Here is a 23,010-nt window from a genome sequence, read left to right as displayed (position 1 = left end):
CCTGGCTACTGTTTGGAGGCCTGTATTTAACTCCCATCAGGGTCTTTTAAGGCTCACAGTTCCTTAACTCTACCCACAATGATTCTACATCTTCCAATCCATGTCACCTTTGTCTAATGATTTGATGTCTTTTTTTTTTACCAACAGAGCAATGTCACCCCCTCTGCCTACCTGCCTGTACTTTCAATACAATGTGTATCCTCGGATGCTTAGCTGCCAGCTATAATCTTCTTTCACTTATGACTCCCTGATGCCCAAGCATCATACCTGCCTTCCTCTAACTGTGCTACAAGATCATTTCCCTCATTCCGGATACTGTGTGCATTCAAGTACAACAGCTCCAGTCCTGTTTTCATCAACCTTTTTGATTTTTGTCCCCCATTACACTGAAACTCATTCAACTGACTGCAATTTTGCCCATTATCTTCCTGACGGTCTCACTGCACACTGCCTCTGCTTGTAAAGCAATTGCCCCATCCTCAGCCCTATTGCTTAGTTTCCCATTCCCCTGTCAAATTAGTTTAAACTCCCCCCAGTGGTTCTCGCAAACCTGCCCGCAAGGATATTGGTTCCCCCTCTGGTTCAGGTGTAACCCCTCCCTCTTGTACAAGTCATACCTTCCCCAGAAGAGAACCCAATGATCCAGAAATCTGAAACCCTGCCCCCTGCACCAGTTCCTCAGCCACACATTCATCTGCCAAATCATGCTATTCTTGCCCTCACTGGCGCGCGGTAATCCAGAGATTACTACCCTGGAGATCTTGCTTTTCAGCTTTCTACCGAGCTCCCTAACTTACCTCTTGAGGACCTCCTCCCTTGTCCTACCTATGTCATTGGTGCTGACATGTGCCACGACTTCTGGTTGCTCACCCTCCCCCTTTAGATTACTGTGGACCTGATCGTAGACGTCCCTGACCCTGGCACCTGGGAGGTACTTAACATCCGGGCGTCTCTATCACATTCATAGAATCTCATGTCTACTCCCTGAACTATGGACTCCCTTATCTCTACTGCAGTGCTCTTCGCCCCCCCCCCTCCCCTCCCTTTCTGAGCCACAGCGCCAGATTCAGTGCTAGAGACCCAATTGCTGCTGTTATTCCCTCCCCAACAGTATCCAAAGTGTTGTAGTTATTGGTGAGGGGAACAGCCGCAGGGTTACTCTGCACTGGCTGCCCATTTCCTTTCCTTCTCCTTACAGTCACCCAGGTACCTGCCTCCTGCAACTTAGTGGTGACTCCCTTCCTGTAGCTCCTATCTATCACCCCCTCAGTTTCCTGAATTGTCGAAGGTCATGGAGACACAGCTCCAGTTCCTGAACATGTTCTGTGAGGAGCTGCAGCTTGCTGCGCCTGGTGCAGATGTAGTTACCCAGGAGGCTGGAAAAAAAAACATCTGAATCTGATTTTCAAATTGTTTAGTTTTCCTGAAATATTTTATGTTGCAAGGCAGAAATCATAACTTTACAGAACGGTGAAAGGTTGTGTATTTGTGGATATTATGCTTGTTTTGTAAAAAAGATAGCTGCCAGATAAAATTGTAAACTATGCCAGCAGTAAAATTCTTTGACAATTTTATAATGTTTAGTTTATTTAACTCCATATCCTGCATAAAGTAAAACACAATGTCAGATCTTGAAACAAATGTGTAAGCCGAAAGTGTTGATCCACTGTAATATGTGACAGGTGTGGCTTGTGCAGTATTGCAGACAGTAAGGGTTTTGTTCGTTTGCAGAAGGATAATCTGCAGACACCTGCTTTTATTTTTGACACTTTCTCTGCAGATGGAAGCAATTCTTCAGATTTTGGCCAGTAACAGAATTGTGACAGCTCTTAAAATCACACCTTTATCCTATCTCATCATTATTACTTGTGCCTTTCAAGGGTGCTGTAGCTCAGAACTTTAATGGTTCAATCAAAATTTCCTATCAAAAAAGGTGTTATTAAAATCCTTAGTAGGCTTGAGGATGGTAGAGATCATAGGTTAAGGGTGAAAGGTGAAAAGTTTAAGGGAAATATGAGGGGAAACGTCTTCACTCAGAGGGTTGTGAGAGTGTGGAATGAGCTGCCAGCACAAGTGGTGGATGCAAGCTCAATTTCAACATTTAAGCAAAATTCGGAGAGGTACATGAATGGTAGTGATATGGAGGACTATGGGCCCATTGCAGGTCGATGGGAGTAGGCAGTTTAAAAGGTTTCAGCATGGACTGGATGGGCGAAGGGCCTGTTTCTGTGCTGTACTCTATGGGTACATCGCAGGTTACTATGGTGCCTTGACAGAGTCTAAGATCTTCACTGGCCACGGGTGAGGTGCCAGATACACAGTAGCGTACACCAGGTAAACACGGGCCTGTGAAAGTAACGATAGGAAACTTACTGGAAAAATTCTGAAGGACAAAATTATCATATACAAGAAAGGCAAAGATTAATCAAATGTTGTCAGCATGTCTTTGTTAATACATTTAATTGAGGTAGCAAGGTCTGTTGACTAAGACAGTATGATTGGCGTAATCTGGACATCAGTAAGAACTTTAATAAGCACCACATGGGATCCATGACAAGTTGCAAATTAGATCTAAAATTAGTGAGTAGCAATGGCAAAGAGTATTGGAAGTCTGCTATCTGTGATGTACCATGGAGATCATTGCTGAAGCCCTTACGATTTGTTATATACATTAATTTGCATATTAATTTTAGAGGTATATGATTGGTAAGCTTACAGTGGACATGAAAATTTGGCTTTGTTGATAGTAAGGGAGATTGCCACCAGGTGATATTGATCAGTTGATAAAGTGCATAGAGCAAAGACAGATGGAATTTATTCTTAATGTGCAAATTGGTGCACTTTCACAGAACTAACAGACACAGCAAATGGTAGTACGTACATAGTGGATGATGGGTTTAGAGGGAATATTGAGAAATGGAGGGACTTTAGTTCACAGCTTTAAGATCATTATGGTGTAGAATATTTGCTTGCATTAACTGATTTTAAGAGAAAAAAGATTGGGTGTATTTGCCATATGTACATAGAAATGTACAGTGAAATGCGTCATTTGTGTCACGTCAAACCCATGAGGATTGTGCTGGGTAGCCCGTAGGTGTTGCCTCGCTCCTGACGCCAACAAAGCAGGCTCACAATCTACTAACCCTAATCGCATCTTTGGAATGTGGGAGGAGAGCCATGCAGTCACGGGAGAATATACAAGCTCCTTACAGGCAGCAGCAGGAATTGAACCCCGACTGGGAATTGCCTATGCTGCAAAATAATGTGCTAGCCACTACACTACCGTGCCACCACGAAGGATAGAATACAAGAGCAATTTTATGTTATAATTTTCTAAAACATTGGTTAGGCCACAGCTGGAGTACAGGGTACATTCCTCAACACCACACAGTAGGAAGGATATCATTATACCGGGAAATCGCAGAGGAGATTCACCAGATGTTGCACAGAGTGGTTTAGTAATAAAGACTGAACATGGTATGTTTATTTCCCATTTGGGAAGGATACTAAGGAAGATTTTAAGATATAAAAATTGATGAGGGATGTACAGTATATCAGAGAGCTAGAAAGAAACTTTTCCTCCATTGAAAATGTATCTAATGCAAGAAGACATGGGTTTTAAAATAAAGGGTAAGGAAGTTTAGATGGAATCACAAGAGGATTCATTTACCACTGGGAGGATGATTGGAATCTGGAACAGACTGCCTGAGTAGGTGGTGGAGGCAAAGATTATCACAAGTGTGAGAAGTTTGAAAATAAATTATGGACCCTGTCTAAGATATATGAATCTTTGTTAGCGATGGATGAAGTGCTGGAAGACTGGAGGATGGCTAATGTTATGCCTTTTTTTAAGAAGGACTGCAAAGAAAAACTGGGAACTATAGGCCTCTAAGCCTAACCTCTGTGGTAGGTAAGTTACTCAAAGGATTTTTGAGGAAAAAGATATAGATGCGCTTGGAATGTTGGGGTTCATTAGGGTTAGTCGGGACTGCTTTGTGCATGGGACATCTTGTCTCTTGAATTTGAATTTTTTTGAAGAAGTAACTAACAGGACTGATGAAGATAGACCTACAGACTTCAGTAAGGCCTTTGATAAGATTCCATATCGTGGACTGCTATGGAAAGTTAGATCACATGGGATTCATGGAGAGCTTGTTAATTAGATACAGATTTGGCTTGACGGTAGGAAGCAGAGTGTGATAGTGGAAGGTTTTTTTTTAATCAGACTACACACGTGTAACAGTGCTGTTTTCCAGGGGTCAGGGCTACGCCCATTGCTATTTGTTAACTATATTGATGATTTGGATAAGAATGTAAAAGCTGTAGTTCAGAAGTTCCATTTAATTATCGGACAATGTATACAATATACAACCTGAAATTCTTACTTTCTGCAGTCGTCCTTGAAACAGAAGAAAATCCCCCAAAGAATGACAGTAAAAAACATAAGAAGCCCAAAGTCCCTTGCCTCCCTCTTAAGCACAAGCAGCATCAACCATCCCCTTCCCCCACTTATTCTAGCATAAACATCAGCAGTCCCACCACCCACCATGCAAGCAAAAGCAAAGACCCCAAAGGGAGGCCGTGGTCTACAGTCCATCAAAAACTAACTGTTTACTCCAATATTTTGACATCCAAAAGTCAGTCAGTCCCTCTGCCCCTGTGTGCAGAGCCCTCCAACAGCCACTCCCACTGTCTTCGATGTTCTGGCTCCCACTGTGCTTCAGTACGTGACACCGGTGAGAGTTCTTGTCCTCGGGCCCCAGAGGTGTCCAACTTCAGGCCAAACCCGCACATGCTGAAATATGGCCAGCCAGCAAGCTCCAAGAACGGCAACACGCCATCCTGCAGATCCGCAGTCTTTGATCAGAACACCCAATAGGATCCAGCAACCCTGAATAGGCAAATAGAGACATTAGAATAGGAAGCATTTAATTTTTTCGCTGATAAGCTGGGAGAAGTTGCCCTCTTGCGCCATCTCTTGTTCTGCCCCTTATAGTTGGTAAGTTTGCACATGGCACTGAAAAAGGTGGTGTCGTAGAGAGTAAAGATGGGTATCACGATTTGCAGAGGGGTTTGAGCTGCTGGGTAAGTGGGCTGAGGAATGGCAAATAATTTAGATAAGTGCTAGATGTTGCATTTTGGGAGGGCAAATCGGGGCCTTCACAGTGAATGGTAGAGCTCTGAGGGGAGTTGTAGAACAGAGGGACAAGTACATAGATTCCTGAAAATGGCATCACAGGAGAACAGAGTGGAGAAGAAGGCCTTGTTCGTTTGTTTATTTGTACAGTGCACAATAGGCCCGTGTAGTCTTTGTGCCATGCCACCCCAGAAATCTCACAACCTCGATTAGTCCTAACCTAAGCGGGACGATTTACAATGACCAGTTAACGATCCAGTATGTCTTTGGACTGTGGGGAGAAACTGGGAAAACCCACACATTCCCCTGGGAGGACGTGCAGAGACTCTTTACAGACGGTGCTGGAATTGAACTCTGAACCCCAAGCTGCAATATTGTCGCGCTAACTGCTAGGCTTTGTGGCACCCAAAACTGGAGAACCCACATGGTCACAGGGAGAACATACAAACTCCTTACAGACAGTGTGGGAATTGAACCCAGGTTGCTGGCGCTAACCACTACACTGGCCCTCAGTAAAGGCATTGAGTATAGAAGTTGGGATGTTGTTGCAGTTTTGCAAGAAAATAGCAAGGCCACATTTGCCATTAAGTGGGAAAGAGTGTAAAGGAGATTATTGAGGATGTTCCTAGGGCTTGAAGGACTGAGTTATGGAGGGGGGTTGAGCAGGATTAGGCTTTGTTCATTAGGGTGATATTATACAGGTGTATAAGATCATAAGGGACATGATTTTATGGTCTTTTTTCCCAGGATTGGGGAATTGAGAATGGGAGGGCATAGCTATGGTGTGAGGGGACAGATCTAATAGGAACCTGAGGGGCAACTTTCTCTGGCAGTTCATTCCAAAAGTTAGTTGTAAATGGAATGAGCGGCCAGAGGAAGTGGTTGCAGCAGATGCATTTATAACTTTAAAAAACCATTTGGATAGAAAAATGGTGTGGAGGAATATGTCGGCAAATTTACTCGGTTAGATGGGAATCTTGGTCAGTTGGTCTGAAGGGCCAGTTTCTGTGCTGTGTGACTCTATTTAAGATGAGTCTGAATTTCCCAAGTGCTGGTAATTGGGATAAGCTCTGCACTTGGCATAGATACAGTAGGCTTAAGACCTGTTTTCTGTGCCCTCTGATTCTGACTTTAAATTAGTGTCCATTAATTTCTTGTGCACTGAATGCAATTAACTGATGACTGGTCACATTGTTCTTGGTGGTGCCCAATCATGAATGTAAATAAGCATCTATCTTCTATGACAGCTATTGTGTATTTAATATTTGAGTGATATTGTGAATAAATTGTTTGATTAAGCATTCTTTATTTGTTAACGTAATTCATTATGGGTTATATGTGAAAGTATGTAAATGGCATACATCATGACACTACCACATCATGTGCGCACCTCACTGAAAGTAAAAGCTGAGCATACTCATTTGTCCTAGTCTCCATGTCTTTTTCTTTCGATTAGTTTTATGTTCTGGAGTTACAAAGCATAATAATCTCAAACACAAGGCCCCTCACATCACAGTGACTAATGCAGGGTTGGTTAGTTCAAGCTGTTTCACTTCTTCCTCCGTGGGCAGCAGGCAGCAAAATGAGAGGCATTCAATTTCTTTCAGATGGTGGGATTCACTGTTCCCTCACTGATAGTGCTGTATCAGGCCAGTTAACTTTTCTTTAGCAATCACGAACTGGAAGGGTTCCATTTCACCAATGTGGAACTCGTTTGCGACATTTGACCACAATGATGTAAGTGATTGGTCACTTTCCAGGCTGCCATCATCTTGAAGTAGTCTGCCAGGAATATGCTAACAATCTGCCAGGAATATGTTAATATTTTATTTAAAAGAAGTAAAGAAGATTATAAAGTCTGTGACTTCCTTGGAGAAATCCAATTGTGAATTAATGAGCATTATTTAGAAATAATCTGGAAAAAGTTGCCAAAAATCTAGCTGTTCCTAACATTTTGCATCCTTCCTTTCTAATGGGGAGCCCCCATCCCATTTGCTCCATGAATCACATTGTACTGGGAAGCATTCTTGAGAGAACATACAGCCTTACTCCCACACCTGAAGTCATTTGTCCTGGATCAGCAGGAAATTTGTTAGTTCCCACAATTAATCATCTTACACTAGAAGTCTCGGTTTAGTTGGGGAGAAGGATGATGGTTAATCTGGCTGCAGACTGATTGTTTTTCTATGTTGAGTGTGTCTTTTAATTTTCTCTCCTGTGGTTGCAACTTGCTGCAAATTAATTCCTGTACACTGCTGAGTTTGTGGATGTGCCTGTGACCAGACCAAATGAGCAGAAGAAGCATATGTGTGGCTAAAATTTGTGATGGTGGTTTTTTGTGATGTTTACATGTGAGTGTATAATATGATAGTCCTCAGTTTTAGGAAGATCCATTTCTGCCATGGTTCCTTGTGTTCCCTTGACCGATATTATTCACAGTGCTGCTGGCTGAGGTCTGAACTGAGAATCATCCCTTGCTTTTCCCCTGCACCTTGTTCTCTTAACCTAACTGATACAGATAAATAGATACTTTATTAATCCCAAAGTAAATTACAGTGGCATAGTAGCATTACAAATGCACAAATATACAAATATTAGAAGAGAACTAAGAAAGAATAAAAATAAGTTACCTTAAAAAGGTTTACATGTCAAAGATTTCAAGATCACTTCTCCAGCAATAGGTTGACTCATTATAGAGCCTGATAGCCAAGGGTAAAAATGACCTCATATAAACACTTTTTGGAGCAGCACAGTTGCCTTAGTCTGTTACTGAAAATGTTCCTCTGTTTAGCCAAGGTGGCATGCAGGGGGTGAGAAACATTGTCCAGAATTGCCAGGGTTTTCTGTAGTGGTGAAATAGTGGTGGGATATAAATGTTTGAATAGCTCTCAAAGGAATGACGGGCAAACAGTCACTCTGAATTGTAGTTTGTGTTGTGCACAAATTAAATGTGTGCCACTTAGTTTGATTAGTTGGGGAGTTTGTCTATTTCAAATGTTAAACAAAATGTGTTCCAGCACTTTTAATCATGTTAAACATGTTAATGATGTGCCCTGTACTGGTAGTGGCATCTGAAACAAGCACAAACAGTGCTGGAAGTACTTGGCAAGTCAGCTAGCATCTGTGAAACGAGAAGCAGAGCTATTGGTTCGGGTTGGAAACCCTGCTGAGGAGAAGGGTCTCCTACTTATAAATGTTAACTCTGCTCTCCTTCCACAAATGCTGCCTGACCGGGAGTATTTTTTTTTGCATTCTCTATTTTCGTTTCATTTCTCCAGCATCTAAATTATATTTTCATTGTCAGTAACGTTGTGCTCTGCTACAATGTGGTACCTGTGAAATTTTGCACAAGTGTTCTGTCCAAGTTATTGTGTAGCTCTTGGTGCTCTAGATATTTTGGTTATCCACTTTGTATAGTGTGATGCTGCAGTCTATTTGAAGAAGTCTTCAATTTGTCATCTTATTTACTACCATTTCTCCTGATATTTACGACTGTGTTTTCTTTGATCACCACCTTTGATGGAGTTGAGGTTGGGAACGTGGGAGGGGTTCACACTTGGATGCCTGAGTCTGTAACACACCAGCAAAGCATGTCTTCCAAAGTCTCAATAAATGATGCCACTCGGTGCCATTTTCCTGCTTTTCCTCCTGTTCTGAGCATCATGAACATCCATGTAAATTCTATCTGCAGCCTTGAACAAATTCAGCTCTGGTCAGTGGAGGTAACATGGCCGTTGTGCAGAGGCTGAGTGCAACATGCTGATCTTCCTGAAGTCAATTGCTTAGCAATTTTTATCAGCAGCGTTTTGCAATTAAACATTGATTGAAGCCGGAGTAAGTCGTCTCCACAACCCCTTCTGCATCAGCTCATACTAATGAAGAAATTCAGCCCAAGGCATCGAATTGCCCGTCCGCAATGAACCACTGATATGGTTTGGCTTTGGGGAGGCACAAAGATACTTTTTCTCATTCATCTAGGAAATATTCTCCTGGGGTATTTCCAGGAGGACATGGTCTTATTAGTATAATGTCGATCTAGGAGACCAGCAGGCAAGTTAATAACTTGCCTGAGTTATTAATACTAAATCCCTCCATCACTGCCCCCTTTCTCCTGACTAGATTCTGCTCAGAACTACATGGTGATGCTGCAGTGCAGCACGTACCAGCGCAGAATCTTCTGGAAACGTACGTTCACAGTTCAACCAGGGAGGCCAGTGAAGGAGCAGGATGGAGTTTTACTGAAGGAGGATTTTGCTTATCCAGGACTACATGCAGGGGCAATGGATGGTTTGAAAGTTACACAGATTTCCCAAAAGACTTATCAGGAAAATACTTCACAAACCATGCTCACTCATAAATATGTAATTACTTCATAAAATATCAGTGGGAATATATTATGAATCATAACATATGTTAATTAGTTTAAACCATGCAAGTATTTTCTTGGTAACCCATTAAAGAATAGTATTGCACCATACCTTGCATGGTGCAGTGTTTCTTGCTCTCAGTGATCACCTCCCTAATAAATCCACCCTTCTTGTGACAACTTCTCTCACAGAGTTTGGCTCTGATCTGACTTGTAAACCCCCTACGTGGCGAGGAGCCTCCCACTTGTAAACCCTGTGAAAATGCTCCAAGAGCTGGTAAAACCTGTTAAATTAGAATATCAATGAATGACATATCGACAAGCACTCAGAATCATGAAATCTATCAAAATTGAACATATTAAGAATATGTTGACACACACGGAACAATTGAATTTTTGGTATTTTATCAGAAACTGTAAAGCACCTGGGGTCACTCCTTTTTCTTGGGTGGAAATTCAGTTCTTTTTGGGAGAAAGGGGGAGAATGAGAGGCCAAGGGAATTTTCCACCATTGTCCTGGTGGTGGTGTGCATTCCACCTTTGGCCAACTTCAAGCAGGCAGTGGAGGGGTTGAGCACTGCATTCAGCTATCACAAACAATGCACCCTGTTACCTTCCCTGCAGGGGCTTTCATCCAGGCCAGCTTAAAGAAGAACTACCCAGCAACATATCACCTGTGGAACCAGAGGAGCCAGCACACTTGACAAGATTAATGTCATGTCCTGTACACAGGTGTAAGGAGAACAAAATAATTATTACTCCGCATCCAATGCAGCACAAAAAATAATCAAAAGAACATAATAAAACTTAAAAACACAGGATAAATATTAATACAATAAAATAGCTTATATATATATATATATTGATGTAGGTCCATAAAGTGGCACTCCACTGTACATAAGGCAACTGACAGGAAATAATGTGTTGGTGGAGTTAGTGGGTGGAGGTGTTGATCAGACTTGCTGCCTGGGGGAAAAAACTGTTATTTTTAAGTCTGGTAGTCCTACCGTGTGTGCTATGTATCCTGCTCCCTGATTGGAGCAGGACAAACAGTCCATGAGCAGGGTGTGTGAGATACTTCATGATGTTATTATGCCCTTATTTGGCACCTTTCATGCCATATATTTTATATATGTCATGATAGAGGTTAGGCTGGTCCCAGTGATGGTTTGGGCAGTTTTGACTAGCCATTGTAGGGCCTTCTGTCCGCCGCAGAGAGGTTTCCTTTCTAAGCAGTAATGCAGCTCATTAGAATTCTCTCTACTTGCACATCTGTAGAATGATGTGAGTATGGATGTTATACCATTACACCATCTAAAACACTTACTCTGCCATCCCACACCCATACTTTGGAAGTCTGATCACCTGGCTGCATTTCTACTCTTGCCATATAGGCAAAGACCTTAGCACTAGTGGTGAGGACCAAGAAGGTTTGGTGAATGGAGGCAGAGGAGCACTTACAGGAGACTGCTTTGAGTCAATTGACTAGACAATATTCAAGGATTCATATTTGAATCTGAACGAATATGCCACAGTTGTCACCAATTTCACCGAGACCTATGTGGAAGGTAATGTGACTTTGAGAACATACCCAAACCTAAAGCTGTGGATGAACCAGGAGCTTCATTGGCTGTTGAGGGCTAGAGCTGTGGCATTCGAGACCTTTGATCCAGGACCACACAAGAAGTCCAGGTATGACCTACAGAAGGCTATTTTAAGAGCAAAAAAACAATTCTGACTGAAGTTAGAGATGGAATCAGATGCGCATCAGCTCTGGCAGGGTTTGCAGGCCGTTACTTCTTACAGAGCAAAGCCCAACATCATAAATGGGTGTGAGCTCAATTCCTTTTATCATCCTTTGAGAGGGAGAATAAAGCTATACCTGTGCGAACCCCTGCAGCATCTGGTGACTCTGTAACCTCTGTCTCAGAGGCCAACATCAGAACATCTTTCACCCTCGCAAGGCGTCAGGCCCTGTTGGTGTACCTGGTAAGGCACTGAAAGCCTGTGCCAACCAACCGGAGGCGATGTTCAAGGATACCTTCAACCTGTCATTGCTATAGTCAGAGATTCCCACTTGCTTCAAAAGGGCAACAATCACACCAGTGTCCAAGAAGAGCAGAGTGAGCTGTCGCAAGGATCTCACCCACTTGCACTCTCATCCACTGTGATGAAGTGCTTTGAGAGGTTAGTCATGGCCAGAATTAACTCCTGCCCAATTAGGAACCTGGACGCAGTTTGCCTGTCACCACAGTAGGTCTACTGTGGCTGCAACCACACAGGATCTCCACTCAGCCTTGGATCACAGCAACACCTGCATCAGGCTGTTGTTTATTGATTGCAGCTTAGCATTCAACACAATCATAACCTCAGTTCTAATCAGCAAGCTCCAAAACCTGGGCCTCTGTACCTCCCTCTGCAACTGCATCCTTGACATCCTCGCTGGAAGACCACAGTCAGTGCAGATTGAAAATAACATCTACTTCTCGGTGACAATCAACACTGGCACACCTCAGTGACGTGTACATTGCTCTACTCTCTCTACGCTCATGCTTGTGTGGCTAGGCACAGCTCAAACGCCATCTATAAATTTGCTGATGACACAACTATTGTTGGCAGAATTTCAGATGGTGATGACGAGGTATTCAGGAGTGAGAAAAATCAGTTGGTTGAGTGTTGTTGCAATAATAACCTGGCAATCAACACCAGTAGAACTAAAGAATTGTTTGTGAACTTCAGGAAGGGGAAGTCAAGGGAACACACACCAGGCCTCATCGAGGGGTCAGCAGTGGGAAGAGTGAGCACTTTCAAGTTCCTGGCTGTCAACATTTTTGAAGATCTATCCTAGGCCCAACGTTTTTACATAAATGGCACGACAGCAGCTGTATTTCTTTAGAAGCTTGAAGGGACTTGGTATGTCACCAAGTGATGATGATGACGTCGAATCAGGCCTTACAAGGCGAGGAACGAAAGACTGTGTGGCACGCCACTCCTCACACAGACATTTCGCAGTATTTTTCTTTATTTTACGAGGACAAATTGCGAGCTCAACACTCAACCCGGCACGGATGGAAAGCGTACTTGGGAGCGGCCCGACTGGATTCGAACCCGGGAACCTCCGTTCCGGAGTCAGGTGTTGATGTCACTGCGCCACCAAAGCCTCTAGCAAATTCTACTGATGTACTGTGGAAACCATTCTAATTGGTTGCAGCGTTGCTTGGTATGGAGGGACCGTTGTACAGAAAAAGTTGCAGAAAGTTGTAAACTCAGCCAGTTCTATACTGGGCACTAGACTGCTGAGGAAACCTTCAAAAGGCAATGCTTCAGAAAGGCAGCATCCATCACCAATCTACTTGTTTATTGAGAATAGGCCCTTTGGGCCCTTCAAGTAGTGCCGGTCAGCAATCTACCAGTTTAATCCGAGCCAAATCACGGGACAATTTTCAATAACTAATTAACCTAACAAGCGGTACGTCTTTGGACTGTGGGAGGAAACCCATGTGGTCACAAAAAGAATGGGCAAAGCTCCTTATAGGCAGTGGCGGGACATGCCCTCTTCTCATTGCTACCATCAATGAGGAGGTACAGGAGCATAAGGGGACACACGCAACATTTTAAGAACTATTTCTTCCCCTCCAACATCAGATTTCTGAATAGATAATGAACCCATGAACTCTACCACGATTTTTCATTTTGCAGTACCTGTTTAATTTTTTATGTGTTCTTATTATAACGTATAGTTTTTTTTCTTATGTATTGCAATGTACTGCTGCTGCAAAACAACAAATTTCATGCCAATGATATTAAACCTTATTTTGATTCTGAATTCAGGAAAGTGACTTCAGCTCAGTTTAAGAAATAAAAACAGGAATGTTTTTTATAAATTAAAGTTGATGCTCTTCTAATCTCAGTGTGGCTTCAATCCAATCTATGTTTGATGTTGTTCTAGTGCATTTAGTTTATTTGACTTATTTTGATTCTGAATTCAGGAAAGTGACTTCAGCTCAGTTTAAGAAATAAAAACAGGAATGTTTTTTATAAATTAAAGTTGATGCTCTTCTAATCTCAGTGTGGCTTCAATCCAATCTATGTTTGATGTTGTTCTAGTGCATTTAGTTTATTTGACTTATCAGGGATATCTAGCTTCCCACCTTTCTCTTGGCAGTTGGATGCCAGACGTAGATGATATAATCTTACTAAACTGACTACCTGGTTTCTCATTTAACCCCTGAGCCAAGGAAGCTGTTGCTGACAATTCAGACACATCAACAGATAGTTGGGCCCAGTTAATCGGCATCAAGAGATACTTCTTAAAAAAAATAAACATCGCACAAACACGCATCTCACTTCTTCACCCCAAAGCCTTGAGCAAAATTATCTAAGGCTTGCTCGTGGACCATGGTTGATCACCATGAAGTTGTGGTCTTCTACCACAGTCAGCCTCGCGGTGGTTAGAACAGGGTTGCCTCGTGGTACCTGGGTTTCTGCTAGTCGCTCTGCTTTCCTCCTACGACCAGTTGGTAAGTTAAGTGACAACTGTAAGCTTCCCCTAATGTATGGCTGAGTGGTAGGATCTTGGGGGAAGTTGAGCTGAAGATGGGGAGAACAAGCATAAAGATTATCGTAGGATTAATATAAAATGAATGGTTGAGAGTCAGTTTGGAATTGATAGTCTGAAGGACCTGTTTCCTTGCTGTATCTTCCTGTGACCCTACACCTTATCTCCTAGAGCCAGCTGCACTCCAGACACTGGTAAGTGACTGAAAGAAGAATACATCTTGCTATCATCTTCTCCTTCTTGCCTCCCCGCCTCTATTTGGCATATAATACACAAACTATGTAGTATATATCCAGTTATATTTGTATGACTTTCTGTCAAAGCCATCTTAAACAGTTCACTCTGAATAAGAAACAAAACTCCTTACTTAATAAATAATATGGCAGGAAATATGGTTTATTGAATTGGATGTTGTCTTGTGAAAGCTCTGTAATTTATGAGGAGCTGTTAAATAAAATTGGAACTTGCTCTGCATATTCATTTTTATGTTTATAAAGTTAGGGGTTTGTTTTGGATATTTGGTTATATAAGCATCACATTTTGTAGCCACAGTGTTTTGGAACTCTTTAAATTTGGATCTTTTAAAATCTTAAACATTCTTTTTTTTTAAGTGTATTTAATATCTGTGTCTGTAGACATGTGACTTGTTTGCTTGCAGTATAAAATTAAATCAGTACAAGAGCGACTTTGTAATCTGGAAATTTTCTGTCAAATAGTTCATTTCTTCAGCAAGATTCTCACCGTCTTATTCAGTTTGTCTTCTCGCCAGTAGGTGGAGTATTAGCAGTATTATTCTTCCTATGTCATCAATTGATATAACTGTACTCTTTGTGAATGTGTCTTATTGATAGGCATTATTTTTTAGGCATTTGAGGCAACAGGACTCACAAGAAGACTTAAAGTGCCATGAAGATTCACTTGCTCATTAAAAGGCAGTCTATAAAGCAATCCCATTACAATGACAGCAACATACACAAAATGCTGGAGGAGCTCAGCAGGGCAGTCTCAATGAAGGGTCTCATTCCGAAACATCGACTGTTCATTATCTTCCATGGATGTTGCCCGACCTGCTGAGTTCCTCTGGGATTTTGTGTGTGTTGCTCCAGATTTCCAGCATCTGCAGAATCACTTCTGTCTTCCTCACAATGATGTAGAATGTCAAATAAAAATTGAAAATTCAGGCAATATCTATGGCAAGAGAGGAAAAAAAAAGCTGAATTTAATGGAAGTTCATTGATTGGAACAGTAAACACTGCTTCTGCACACATGCTCCCAAGGTGATGAAAATTTCCAGACCTTGTTTTTATTTGAATCTAAATAAATATACATTGGCAAAGCAAAGTGTTGTTATGGAGAATAATACTTAAATAGTCTGATAAGTAGAATATTGCTTTGCTTGCATTGTATTTTGTGTTTTCTGAGAAAATAAAGGCAAATAAACTGAATACATTCGAAATAGATCATTCAGTGGACATTTCCATTGCAACTTAAGAACAACCTGAGAATAATAAACACAAGAGATTGTGCAGATGCTGGAAATCCAGAGTAGTATGCGCAAAATGCTGGTAAAATCCAGCAGGCCAGGTAGCATCTATGAAAAAGAGTGAGCAGTCGATGTTTATTCCTTTTCATAGATGCTGCCTGACCTCCTGAGTTTCTCCAGCATCTTGTGTGTGGTGCATCCTGAAAATTTTGTTTGCTTCCAGTAATGCAGATGATTAGACAACTGTTCAAAACCAAATATATCTACTGCATTGGATTGATACCATTCAAGTCAACTGCACGACATCACTGAGGGCAGGAAATTGAGCCACTTGTATATTGATTTATGAAATTACACATAGCTGTTCCGATAACAGAAGGAATGCAGGCATAATTAATCTCTTGTGTAACACACAATAGGTTGGAGTTGATGGCTTTTAATTATTCCTTCTCCTCTTAATTTATTACAGGAGGACTATAATCAACTGCGACCCTTCTCCTATCCAAATACTGACGTATTCTTGATTTGTTTCTCTGTCGTAAATCCTGCATCTTACCACAATGTGCAAGAGGAATGGGTGCCTGAGCTTAAAGCATGTATGCCTCACGTGCCTTATGTATTGATTGGAACTCAGGTATGTTAATACTATTACAGCAAAGAGTGGAATTTCCTTCGTCCTAACCTCTCTATTCAGAACAGGAATTGTGCTGTAACAAGGAATGTAATCATGAGACGCTGAGAAGGCAGACACTGGAGTCCGGAGCAACAAGCTATCTGCTAACTCAGTAGTTTGAGCAGCATCTGCGAGGGTGGGGGGCCTAGTGGAGAACTGTTGATTGTGGTCGAAGCCCTGCATCGGGACTGAGAATGGAGATAGCCAGTATAAAGAGGAGAGAGGGGGTGGTAACGCAGGCAATTAGTGATCAGTGGACTGAAGTGGGTCCACTAGGTTTGATTTATTTATTGCGATAGAATGCAGAATAGACCCCTCGAGCTGCGCCGCCCAGCAAACCCCAGCTTAACCCCGGCCTAATCACGGGACAATAGACAATGACCAATTAACTTACCAAATGGTACGTCTTTGGACCGTTGGAGGAAACCGGAGCACCCGGAGGAAACCCACGCGGTCACGGGGAGAGCGTACAAACTGCCGGCGGGCGGCGGCGGGAATTGAATCCAGGTCACTGGTACTGTAAAGTGTGGTGCTAACCACTGTGCTGCCTTGCTGCCCAGCAGATGAGCCGGTTGGGGGACGAGGGGGAGGAGAGGAGTTGAGGGGATGGAGGGTGGTGACGGACAGTGAAAAGGCAAGTGGAGCCACTGGAGGACAAAGTGAACACAGGAGGGGCATAAACAGGATACAAAGGCTACCAATGTTAGAATCTGGTGTAAAGGAGGTGATAAAGCAAACAATTAAATCAGAAGATGGAACCTGTAGAGTAAAATATGTTGGCAGTAGGTGGATGGAACTGGTGGGTGGGGAAGGCAGGGTCAAAAATTGGGGATGGGGAATTAGAGAAGGGTGTTGGAAAGGGGACAAAAAGGGAGGGCCTTTTTGTCCCCTTTCTGAGGTAGATCAGAAGGAGAGTGGGGAGAGAGAATACAGGAGGCGAGAGCTACCTAAAATTGGGAAGTTCACTCTAGATACTGCATAAGATACAGTACTGAACATAAAATAGCAAGAGACTAGTGTAAAGTTATATAAAAATGTTTCCAGCTGTACTGCTGCACTGATTATATATTTCATCCGGTAGTTTAAAAGTTATTCTGTGCAAACTATACTTGTAAATAACTTTTTAACTACTATTGAATGCTTGGCAATGTGTTTAACAATGAATACAAATGCCTTAACATGATCTTATCAAATATATTTTTAGATTGATCTGAGAGATGATCCCAAAACATTGGCCCGATTAATTCATATGAAGGAAAAACCTATCACATATGAACAAGGTGTGAAGCTGGCAAAAGAGGTAATTATTTTTGTAAGTTTTCACAACAATTAAGCAAGTATACATGAGCTGATAAATACATTTATAATCGAGATGCGTTTCATCTAGAAACGTTCAAGCCACAACGACTATTCATCGTAAAGTGAGGAATTTGTGTATTAGCATAGTTGATGGAAATTTGTATTGCTGGCAACTAAATTTTTGTGTAATGTAATCGGTTACAGTTCAGAACGGGCAGGTTCTCGACATGTTAGCATTCAGGTTGATGGTGGTATTGAATTTTGGGGCAGCCCGGTGTCAAAACTACAATGGCAGGACCGGGTTTCACTTCCCACTGCTGTCTACGCGTTTCCCCTTGACCGCAATGGTTTCCTCCGGATGCTCCAGTTTCCTCCCACATGCATTCCAAAGACATTAATTGGTCAGTTGGTCACATAGGGGTAATTGGGCAGTGCAGGCTTGTTGGGCCCAAAGTGCCTGTTTCTGTGCTGTTTCTCTAAATCAAAAAAATTAAGTGAAAATATTTCTACGCATGGTAAAAGTTTATTTAAAGAGGAAGCCTTTTGTTTATGGAGGATAACTGGCAGCATTAACATAACACAGCTTACATTAATGAACTATAGAAAATCAAATGCCATTTCCTTATTAAAATCATACAGCACAGGAGGCCATTCAGCCTAGTAAGTTTGTGTTGACTCAGTGAAAGACTCCTACAATTGTGATTTCCCATTATTTTTGTTTTCACAAATGACATGCTCTTCTGTTAAGTCACTGTCAAACTACTGCTTTTAACAAGAATTCTTCTTTGATATCAGTGCAGGTACCAAATGAGAAGCCCTTGACTGCATTCTAATAATGACACTAATACTCTACTCTTTTAGCGACTGGTGCTGATCTATTCTGCAAAGCACCTAAAGAAGAATTTGTAGTAAAATTATAACTATTGAAAGAGATTTAACAGACCTGTGATCACTGTTTAAATTTAGCTTGACATCTATCCTCTACATGCTATCCATGCAATATACAACAGTGCTGCCTCAAAAGACCATTCAAATTTCACTATTCTGACAATTTCACTTCAAGAATTATTATTAGCATCAACATTGTTTGACCCAGCTTTTCTCGTAAATAAGCCTTTAATTGAAAATAACAGAAAAGAGTGTTGTTTGATATTTTATATTTATTTTTTAATGGATCAAATGACATCAATATACCTCTTTCAAAACAATCACCTATATATTTAATCCCCTTTTGGAACCAATTATGTAAAAGTTTATTATCCATTGTAAAACGAATAAGCCTATTTTGAATTAAAGTTCTTCTTGCTGATAAAGATTTCTTTATCTCATCGTCCATATTTACCTTATTCCATAAATCAATCAAGTGTCTTAATATAGGAGATTCTTTTTTTTCCCAGATCCATTTGGATTCCCATTTATATATAAAATCTTCTGGTATGTTTTCTCCTATTTCTCCTATCTTATCTAATTCTATTCTAATCCATGCCGGTTTTTCTTCATCAAAAAAAGACGCAATAAATCTAAGTTGATTTGCTTTATAATAATTCTTAAAATTTGGAAGTTGTAACCCTCCTAAATCAAATTTACATGTCAATTTTTCCAATGATATTCTTGACAACTTTCCTTTCCAAAGAAATTTCCTTACATATTTATTCAGTTCTTGAAAAAACTTCTGAGGCAATTGTATTGGTAAAGTTTGGAATAAATATTGCAATCTAGGAAATATATTCATTTTTACAGCATTAACTCTACCTATTAATGTTATTGGTAACATCATCCATTTATCAAGATCCTCTTTTATTTTTTTTAATAATGGCAAATAATTTTGTTTATATAAATTTTTTACATCATTATCAACTCTAATACCTAAATATTTTATCCCATTTATTGACCATCAAAATTGAGTTACTAATCGACATTGATTATAATTTCCTTTGGTAAGGGGTAAAATTTCACTTTTATCCCAATTTACTTTATACCCTGATACTTTCCCATATTCTTCCAATCTAAAAGATAGTCTTTGCAAAGATTGCAATGGGTTTGTTAAATAAATCAAAACCTAGTGAAATAGAAATATTAATTCAAAAAGGAAAAATTTAAAAAAATTACATCCTGTATGTACAATTTGATTCAAAAACAGACAATTAAATCAGGAATTTATAAATCAAGACAAAAATGGGAATCTGATTTGAATGTTAAAATTGATGGAAAAAGCTGGTCAAGATTATGTTCTGATAGTATGATAAATACAATAAATGTTTGACTTAGATTAGTCCAATATAATTTTTTACATCAATTATATATAACACCACAGAAAATAAATAGATTAAATTCAAATATGTCTGACCAATGTTTTCGATGTAATCAAGAAATTGATACTTTTTTACATTCTACTTGGTCTTGTTTTAAAATTCAATCATTTTGGATAAATCTAAGACTTTTATTGGAACAAGTTACTGGAGTACAACTCCCACATAGTCCAATATTATTTTTATTAGGAGACATTGAATGGACAATACTGAAACTTAAATAGAATAAGTATCAGAAAAAATTTATAAAAATTGCATTGGCAGTAGCCAAAAAAGTTATCGCAGTTACTTGGAAATCTGATTTATATTTAACTATGGATCATTGGAATAATGAAATATATAGTTGTATTCCACTTGAAAAAATTACATACAATCTAAGAAATAAATATGATATCTTTTTGAAAATTTGGCTCCCATACCTACAAAAGATAGGATTAAATACATAGGTCCTTTGAAGATAAAATTATAAAGTAATTGGGGAAAGTAAAAATAAAAATTAAAATTATTTTGAACTCCATGGAGCATGTGGGGATCCTCTGATATCCAGGCAATCTTTCTCTTCTTTCTTTTTTTTTCTTTCTTTAGATAAGGGTTAAGGGGGGGAGGGTTAAGGGGAGGGGGGAGGGTTAATATTATTTTTTCTCTCTCTTACTATTTTATCATTACATTTATTCTTTGTAATTTTCTAAAAAATTAATAAATAAATAAAAAGAATTATTATTAAACTTACTAAGCCAAGGAGTTTAATGTACACTCAGTGGTCACTTTATTAACACTCGTACACCGGCTTGTTAATGCAAATATCTAATCAGCCAATCATGTGGCAACAAATCAATGTATGAAAGCATGCAGATATAGTCAAGAGGTTTAGATGTTATTCAGACCAAACGTCAGAGTGGGGGAGAAATGTGACCTAAGTGATTTTGACTGTGGAATGATTGTTGGTGCCAGACAGGGTGGTTGGGTATCTCAGAAACTCAAAGTTCAAGGTAAAATTGATAATAAGAATACATGCACGTCACCACGTACAACTCTGAGATTCTTTTTCCTGTGGGAAGTAAATCTATAGAACAGTAACTGTTAACAGGATCAATGAAAGAGCAAGAGCATAGAAGACAACAAACTGTGCAAATGCAAATAGCAATAAAAAACGAGAGCGTGAAATAAAATGAGTCTTTAAAGTGAGATCATTAGTTGTGGGAATGTCTCAATAGATGAGTGTAGTTATCCTCTTTTGTTCAAAAGCCAGATGGTTAAGGGGCAGTAACTGTTCTTCAGCCTGGTGGTGCAAGTCCTGAGGCTCCTGCAAATTCTACCTGATGGCAACAGTGAGAAAAGAGCATGGCCTGGATGGTGGGGATCTTTGATGATGGATGCTGCTTTCCTACAACAGCATTTCATGTACAGTGGCATACAAAAGTTTGGGCACCCCGGTCAAAATTTCTGTTCTGTGAATAGTTAAGTGAGTAGAAGATGAACTGATCTCCAAAAGTCATAAAGTTAAAGATAAAACATTCTTTTCAACATTTTAAGCAAGATTAGTGTATTATTTTTTATTTTGTACAATTTTAGAGTGGGGGAAAAAAGGAAAAGAGCACCATGCAAAAGTTTGGGCACCTCAAGAGATTTGAGCTCTCAGATAACTTTTACCAAGGTCTCAGACCTTAATTAGCTTGTTAGGGCTATGGCCTGTTCAGAGTCATCATTAGGAAAGGCCAGGTGATGCAAATTTCAAAGCTTTATAAATACCCTGACTCCTCAAACCTTGGCCCAACAATCAGCAGCCATGGGCTCCTCCTAGCACTCTGAAAATTAAAATAAATGATGCCCACAAAGCAGGAGAAGGTTATAAAAAGACAGCAAAGCGTTTTCAAGTAGCCATTTCCTCAGTTCATAATGTAATTAAGAAATGGCAGTTAACAGGAATGGTGGAAGTCAAGTTGAGGTCTGGAAGACCAAGAAAACTTCCCGAGAGAATACAAGATTAACTTATTTGCTGATGATGTTCTGCTTTATCTAACAAACCCATTGCAATCGTTGCGTAAATTATCCTATAGATTAGAAGAATATGGGAAAGTATCAGGTTACAAAATAAATTGGGATAAAAGTGAAATTTTACCTCTTACTAAAGGAGACTATAATCAATGTCGATCAATAACCCAATTTAGATGGCCAGCAAATGGTATAAAATATTTAGGTATAAGAGTTGATAATGATATAAAGAACATATACAAATTAAATTATTTACCACTATTGAAAAAAATTCAAGAAGATCTTGATAAATGGATGGTATTACCAATAACATTAGTAGGTAGAGTAAATACCATAAAAATGAATATATTCCCTAGATTACAATACTTATTTCAATCACTACCAATACAATTACCCCAGAAGTTTTTTCAAGAGCTGAATAAATATGTGAGGAAGTTTCTTTGGAAAGGTAAGATGTCAAGAATATCGTTGGAAAAATTGACATGGAAATTTGAGCTAGGAGGGTTACAACTTCCAAATTTTAAGAATTATTATATAGCAAATCAACTTAGATTTATTGCATCTTTTTTTGAGAAAGATAAACCGGCATGGATCAGAATAGAACTAGATAAAATAGGAGAAAACATACCAGAAGACTTTATATATAAATGGGAATCTAAATGGATACGGGAAAAGAAAGAATCTCCTATATTAAAACATTTGATTGATTTATGGAATAAGATAAATGTTGACGATGAGACAAAGAAATCCTTATTAGCAAAGAGATCTTTAATTCAAAATAGACTTATTCCTTTTACAATGGATAATCAACTTTTATATAATTGGTTTCAAAAAGGGATTAGATGTATAGGAGATTGTTTTGAAGGAGGTATATTAATGTCATTTGATCAATTAAAGAATAAATATAAAGTATCAAACAACACTCTTTTTTGTTACTTTCAACTAAGGGCTTATTTAAGAGAAAAGTTAGGTCAAACAATGTTACTACCGAAACCCAATGAAATAGAAACTTTAATTCAAAAAGGAAAGATTAAAAAATTTATCTCTTGTATGTATAATTTGATTCAAAAACAGGCAATTAAACAAGGAGTCCATAAGTCAAGACAAAAATGGGAGTGATTTGAATATCAAAATTGAAGAAAAAAACTGGTCAAGACTATGTCTTGAGAGTATGACAAATACAATAAACGTTC

The 23,010-nt window shown here is 39.7% G+C and overlaps 1 protein-coding gene across 2 annotated transcripts in view; it reads left to right on the top strand.

Annotated features, from left to right (window-relative positions):
* The window catches only part of LOC140724841 (rho-related GTP-binding protein RhoJ-like), a 70,867-nt gene that overhangs the window by 30,356 nt on the left and 17,501 nt on the right, over positions 1–23,010 (top strand). The window contains exons 3-5 of one of the 2 annotated variants that reach the window (XM_073039512.1): positions 16,014–16,178; positions 17,422–17,517; positions 18,312–18,858. In XM_073039512.1, the coding sequence (XP_072895613.1) occupies positions 16,014–16,178; positions 17,422–17,517; positions 18,312–18,338 (288 nt within the window). In that variant the 3' untranslated portion in view covers positions 18,339–18,858. Of the gene's footprint in view, positions 1–16,013; positions 16,179–17,421; positions 17,518–18,311; positions 18,859–23,010 lie in introns of those variants that run through there. The other variant, XM_073039511.1, reaches the window with a different exon arrangement.

Source organism: Hemitrygon akajei, chromosome 3 (genome assembly GCF_048418815.1).
Source record: "Hemitrygon akajei chromosome 3, sHemAka1.3, whole genome shotgun sequence".
In the NCBI taxonomy this organism is placed as follows: Eukaryota; Metazoa; Chordata; class Chondrichthyes; order Myliobatiformes; family Dasyatidae; genus Hemitrygon; species Hemitrygon akajei.
The sequence above is the reverse complement of the archived record's forward strand: the minus strand, read 5'-3'. Positions and strand labels throughout refer to the sequence as shown.